Source organism: Oncorhynchus masou, chromosome 30, assembly GCF_036934945.1.
Source record: "Oncorhynchus masou masou isolate Uvic2021 chromosome 30, UVic_Omas_1.1, whole genome shotgun sequence".
Lineage (NCBI taxonomy): Eukaryota > Metazoa > Chordata > Actinopteri > Salmoniformes > Salmonidae > Oncorhynchus > Oncorhynchus masou.
In genome coordinates, this window is record NC_088241.1 from 4,817,491 (window position 1) to 4,824,825 (window position 7,335).

Below are 7,335 nucleotides of genomic sequence, written 5' to 3' on the forward strand. Positions count from 1 at the left end.
TAGAAACATGACTGTAGTGTTACCATGTATTGTAGAAACATGATTCGTGTTAACCTGTATTGTAGAAACATGACTGCAGTGTTAACCTGTACTGTAGCAACATGACTGTAGTTTTAACCTGGACTGTAGTGTTAACCTGTATTGTAGAAACATGACTGTAGTGTTAACCTGGACTGTAGAAACATGCTTTGTGTTAACCTGTATTGTAGAAACATGACTGTAGTGTTAACCTGGACTGCAGTGTTAACCTGGACTGTAGAAACATGACTGTAGTGTTAACCTGGACTGTAGAAACATGACTGTAGTGTTAACCTGGACTGTAGAAACATGACTGTAGTGTTAACCTGTACTGTAGAAACATGATTAGTGTTAACCTGTATTGTAGAAACATGACTGCAGTGTTAACCTGTACTGTAGCAACATGACTGTAGTTTTAACCTGGACTGTAGAAACATGACTGAAGTGTTAACCTGTATTGTAGAAACATGACTGTAGTGTTAACCTGGACTGTAGAAACATTGTGTTAACCTGTATTGTGGAAACATGACTGTAGTGTTAACCTGGACTGTAGTGTTAACCTGGACTGTAGAAACATGACTGTAGTGTTAACCTGGACTGTAGAAACATGACTGTAGTGTTAACCTGGACTGTAGAAACATGACTGTAGTGTTAACCTGTACTGTAGAAACATGATTAGTGTTAACCTGTATTGTAGAAACATGACTGCAGTGTTAACCTGTACTGTAGCAACATGACTGTAGTTTTAACCTGGACTGTAGAAACATGACTGAAGTGTTAACCTGTATTGTAGAAACATGACTGTAGTGTTAACCTGGACTGTAGAAACATTGTGTTAACCTGTATTGTGGAAACATGACTGTAGTGTTAACCTGGACTGTAGTGTTAACCTGGACTGTAGAAACATGACTGTAGTGTTAACCTGGACTGTAGAAACATGACTGTAGTGTTAACCTGGACTGTAGAAACATGACTGTAGTGTTAACCTGTATTGTAGAAACATGACTGTAGTGTTAACCTGGACTGTAGTGTTAACCTGGACTGTAGAAACATGACTGTAGTGTTAACCTGGACTGTAGTGTTAACCTGTACTGCAGAAACAAGGCTGTAGTGTTAACCTGGACTGTAGAAACATGACTGTATTGTTAACCTGTATTGTAGAAACATGATTAGTGTTAACCTGTACTGTAGAAACATGACTGTATTGTTAACCTGTATTGTAGAAACATGATTAGTGTTAACCTGTATTGTAGAAACATGACTGTAGTGTTAACCTGGACTGTAGTGTTAACCTGGACTGTAGAAACATGATTAGTGTTAACCTGTATTGTAGAAACATGACTGTAGTGTTAACCTGGACTGTAGTGTTAACCTGGACTGTAGAAACATGACTGTAGTGTTAACCTGTACTGTAGAAACATGACTGTAGTGTTAACCTGGACTGTAGAAACATGACTGTAGTGTTAACCTGGACTGTAGTGTTAACCTGTACTTTTGTGTTAACCTGTACTGTAGAAACATGACTGTAGTGTTAACCTGGACTGTTGTGTTAACCTGTACTGTAGACAACATAACTGTAGTGTTAACCTGGACTGTAGAAACATGACTGTAGTGTTACCATGTAGTGTAGAAACATGATTAGTGTTAACCTGTATTGTAGAAACATGACTGTAGTGTTAACCTCGACTGTATAAACATGACTTTAGTGTCAACTTGTATTGTAGAAACATGATTAGTGTTAACCTGTATTGTAGAAACATGACTATAGTGTTAACCTGGACTGTAGAAACATGACTGTAGTGTTAACCTGGACTGTAGTGTTAACCTGTACTGTAGAAACAAGGCTGTAGTGTTAACCAGGACTGTAGAAACATGACTGTAGTGTTAACCTGTAATGTAGAAACATGACTAGTGTTAACCTGGACTGAAGAAACATGACTGTAGTGTTTACCTGGACTGTAGAAACATGACTGTAGTGTTAACCTGGACTGTAGAAACATGACTGAAGTGTTAACCTGTATTGTAGAAACATGACTGTAGTGTTAACCTGGACTGTAGAAACATGATTTGTGTTAACCTGTATTGTAGAAACATGACTGTAGTGTTAACCTGGACTGTAGTGTTAACCTGGACTGTAGAAACATGACTGTAGTGTTAACCTGGACTGTAGAAACATGACTGTAGTGTTAACCTGTACTGTAGAAACATGACTAGTGTTAACCTGGACTGTAGAAACATGACTGTAGTGTTAACCTGGACTGTAGAAACATGACTGTAGTGTTAACCTGGACTGTAGAAACATGACTGTAGTGTTAACCTGTACTGTAGAAACATGATTAGTGTTAACCTGTATTGTAGAAACATGACTGCAGTGTTAACCTGTACTGTAGCAACATGACTGTAGTTTTAACCTGGACTGTAGTGTTAACCTGGACTGTAGAAACATGACTGAAGTGTTAACCTGTATTGTAGAAACATGACTGTAGTGTTAACCTGGACTGTAGAAACATTATTTGTGTTAACCTGTATTGTAGAAACATGACTGTAGTGTTAACCTGGACTGTAGTGTTAACCTGGACTGTAGAAACATGACTGTAGTGTTAACCTGGACTGTAGAAACATGACTGTAGTGTTAACCTGTACTGTAGAAACATGACTAGTGTTAACCTGGACTGTAGAAACATGACTGTAGTGTTAACCTGGACTGTAGAAACATGACTGTAGTGTTAACCTGGACTTTAGAAACATGACTGTAGTGTTAGCCTGGACTGTAGAAACATGACTGTAGTGTTAACCTGTATTGTAGAAACATGACTGTAGTGTTAACCTGGACTGTAGTGTTAACCTGGACTGTAGAAACATGACTGTAGTGTTAACCTGGACTGTAGAAACATGACTGTAGTGTTAACCTGGACTGTAGAAACATGACTGTAGTGTTAACCTGGACTTTAGAAACATGACTGTAGTGTTAACCTGGACTGTAGAAACATGACTGTAGTGTTAACCTGTATTGTAGAAACATGACTGTAGTGTTAACCTGGACTGTAGTGTTAACCTGGACTGTAGAAACATGACTGTAGTGTTAACCTGGACTGTAGAAACATGACTGTAGTATTAACCTGTACTGTAGGAACATGACTGTAGTGTTACCATGTATTGTAGAAACATGATTCGTGTTAACCTGTATTGTAGAAACATGACTGCAGTGTTAACCTGTACTGTAGCAACATGACTGTAGTTTTAACCTGGACTGTAGTGTTAACCTGTATTGTAGAAACATGACTGTAGTGTTAACCTGGACTGTAGAAACATGCTTTGTGTTAACCTGTATTGTAGAAACATGACTGTAGTGTTAACCTGGACTGCAGTGTTAACCTGGACTGTAGAAACATGACTGTAGTGTTAACCTGGACTGTAGAAACATGACTGTAGTGTTAACCTGTATTGTAGAAACATGACTGTAGTGTTAACCTGGACTGTAGTGTTAACCTGGACTGTAGAAACATGACTGTAGTGTTAACCTGGACTGTAGAAACATGACTGTAGTGTTAACCTGTACTGTAGAAACATGACTGTAGTGTTAACCTGTACTGTAGCAACATGACTGTAGTTTTAACCTGGACTGTAGTGTTAACCTGGACTGTAGAAACATGACTGAAGTGTTAACCTGTATTGTAGAAACATGACTGTAGTGTTAACCTGGACTGTAGAAACATGCTTTGTGTTAACCTGTATTGTAGAAACATGACTGTAGTGTTTACCTGGACTGTAGTGTTAACCTGGATTGTAGAAACATGACTGTAGTGTTAACCTGGACTGTAGAAACATGCTTTGTGTTAACCTGTATTGTAGAAACATGACTGTAGTGTTATCCTGGACTGTAGTGTTAACCTGGACTGTAGAAACATGACTGTAGTGTTAACCTGTATTGTTTCAACATGACTGTAGTGTTAACCTGGACTTTAGAAACATTACTGTAGTGTTAACCTGTACTGTAGAAACATGACTGTAGTGTTACCATGTATTGTAGAAACATGATTCGTGTTAACCTGTATTGTAGAAACATGACTGTATTGTTAACCAGGACTGTAGTGTTAACCTGGACTGTAGAAACATGACTGTAGTGTTAACCTGGACTGTAGAAACATGACTGTAGTGTTAACCTTGACTGTAGAAACATGACTGTAGCGTTACCATGTACTGTAGAAACATGACTGTAGTGTTAACCTGTACTGTAGCAACATGACTGTAGTTTTAACCTGGACTGTAGTGTTAACCTGGACTGTAGAAACATGACTGAAGTGTTAACCTGTATTGTAGAAACATGACTGTAGTGTTAACCTGGACTGTAGAAACATGCTTTGTGTTAACCTGTATTGTAGAAACATGACTGTAGTGTTTACCTGGACTGTAGTGTTAACCTGGATTGTAGAAACATGACTGTAGTGTTAACCTGGACTGTAGAAACATGCTTTGTGTTAACCTGTATTGTAGAAACATGACTGTAGTGTTATCCTGGACTGTAGTGTTAACCTGGACTGTAGAAACATGACTGTAGTGTTAACCTGTATTGTTTCAACATGACTGTAGTGTTAACCTGGACTTTAGAAACATTACTGTAGTGTTAACCTGTACTGTAGAAACATGACTGTAGTGTTACCATGTATTGTAGAAACATGATTCGTGTTAACCTGTATTGTAGAAACATGACTGTATTGTTAACCAGGACTGTAGTGTTAACCTGGACTGTAGAAACATGACTGTAGTGTTAACCTGGACTGTAGAAACATGACTGTAGTGTTAACCTTGACTGTAGAAACATGACTGTAGCGTTACCATGTACTGTAGAAACATGAGTAGTGTTAACCTGTATTATAGAAACATGACTGTAGTGTTAACCTGGACTGTAGAAACATGACTGTAGTGTTAACTTGTATTGTAGAAACATGATTAGTGTTAACCTGTATTGTAGAAACATGACTGTAGTGTTAACCTGGACTGTAGAAACATGACTGTAGTGTTAACCTGGACTGTAGTGTTAACCTGTACTGTAGAAACAAGGCTGTAGTGTTAACCTGGACTGTAGAAACATGATTAGTGTTAACCTGTACTGTAGAAACATGACTGTATTGTTAACCTGTATTGTAGAAACATGATTAGTGTTAACCTGTATTGTAGAAACATGACTGTAGTGTTAACCTGGACTGTAGTGTTAACCTGGACTGTAGAAACATGACTGTAGTGTTAACCTGGACTGTAGAAACATGACTGTAGTGTTAACCTGTACTGTAGAAACATGACTAGTGTTAACCTGGACTGTAGAAACATGACTGTAGTGTTAACCTGGACTGTAGAAACATGACTGTAGTGTTAACCTGTATTGTAGAAACATGACTGTAGTGTTAACCTGGACTGTAGTGTTAACCTGGACTGTAGAAACATGACTGTAGTGTTAACCTGGACTGTAGAAACATGACTGTAGTGTTAACCTGGACTGTAGAAACATGATTAGTGTTAACCTGTATTGTAGAAACATGACTGCAGTGTTAACCTGGACTGTAGAAACATGACTGTAGTGTTAACCTGGACTGTAGAAACATGACTGTAGTGTTAACCTGTATTGTAGAAACATGACTGTAGTGTTAACCTGGATTGTAGAAACATGATTAGTGTTAACCTGTATTGTAGAAACATGACTGCAGTGTTAACCTGGACTGTAGAAACATGACTGTAGTGTTAACCTGGACTGTAGAAACATGACTGAAGTGTTAACCTGTATTGTAGAAACATGACTGTAGTGTTAACCTGCACTGTAGAAACATGATTTGTGTTAACCTGTATTGTAGAAACATGACTGTAGTGTTAACCTGGACTGTAGTGTTAACCTGGACTGTAGAAACATGACTGTAGTGTTAACCTGTACTGTAGAAACATGACTGTAGTGTTAACCTGGACTGTAGAAACATGACTGTCGTGTTAACCTGTACTGTAGAAACTTGACTGTAGTGTTAACCTGTACTGTAGAAACATGACTGTAGTGTTAACCTGTACTGTAGAAACATGACTGTCGTGTTAACCTGTACTGTAGTGTTAACCTGGACTGTAGAATCATGACTAGTGTTAACCTGGACTGTAGAAACATGACTGTAGTGTTAACCTGGACTGTAGAAACATGACTGTAGTTTTAACCTGTACCTGTCGTTGACACAGGTGTAATGGGAAGAGCCAGTGTGACGTCACGGCGTCCAACTCTCTGTATGGAGATCCCTGTGTAGGGACCTACAAGTACCTGGATGTGGCTTACACCTGTGGCTAAATGTGAGGCACGCATGCATACGGTAATACACACACACACACACACACACACACACACACACACACACACACACACACACACACACACACACACACACACACACACACACACACACACACACACACACACACACACACACACACACACACACACACACACACACACACACACACACACACACACACACACACACACGACTGGGAAGTAGAACACTGGGGCTGACCGTTTTTGTCTTGCAGGAGATCTTCTCTGAGGAACAAAGACCAGAGAATATCCTTGGATATCTTCCTCTTCATTGGGTGGATTTGTATTTCTCTCCTGTCTTCTCTCCTCTGAAGTCTCAATTGAGTGTAAAATCAATTTAAATTCTATGTAAATTCAAAATGTGTAAATCCCATTGATTGTTTATTTCATCAGGCATAATTTGTGTGTAGTAAAATCATAATGAGGCCCCTCTTGTGCTGCAGCAATGCACGGTCAGGAGGAAGCATGGAGAAATTAAACATTAACCCCAAAAATAAACTATTCTTCAAATAACACTGACATAATACTTTGCATTTTGTGTACTAAAATATTTCTTCAAAACAATGTTCTCCATGTTGATTTTCTGAACTAAGGAGGTTGGTCTGATTTTGACTGAGAACTGTGGTGGTTGGTCTGAATTAAACTAAGCAGCATAAAGACAAGACTTGGGGTCTTTTGTTCAATATTATGAAACATGTCCTTACACACTAAATACTTTATTTGAATCCACAAATGATATTACACCAAGAAGGATTAAAACATTTGAAGGTCTTGGATACATGGTTTATGTTTGGGGCAAACAAAACCCGAGTACCAGTCTTCATATTTTCAAGGATGCTGGTGGCTGCATCATGTTGTGGGTATGCTTGTTATCGGCAATAGGATAAAAATTCAAATGGAATAGAGCTAAACACAGGCAAAATCCTAGAGGAAAGCCTGGTTTAGTCTGCTTCCAACAGACACTGGGAGACAAATTG

The 7,335-nt window shown here is 38.7% G+C and overlaps 1 protein-coding gene across 2 annotated transcripts in view; it reads left to right on the forward strand.

Moving 5' to 3' along the window:
- Positions 1 to 7,022, forward strand: part of LOC135521862 (L-rhamnose-binding lectin CSL2) — a 34,224-nt gene extending 27,202 nt beyond the window's left edge. Inside the window, exons 8-9 of one of the 2 annotated variants that reach the window (XM_064947636.1) lie at positions 6,229 to 6,336; positions 6,574 to 7,022. In XM_064947636.1, the coding sequence (XP_064803708.1) occupies positions 6,229 to 6,334 (106 nt within the window). In that variant the 3' untranslated portion in view covers positions 6,335 to 6,336; positions 6,574 to 7,022. Of the gene's footprint in view, positions 1 to 6,228; positions 6,357 to 6,573 lie in introns of both variants that reach the window. The other variant, XM_064947635.1, reaches the window with a different exon arrangement.
- The last annotated feature ends 313 nt before the right edge of the window (positions 7,023 to 7,335 follow it).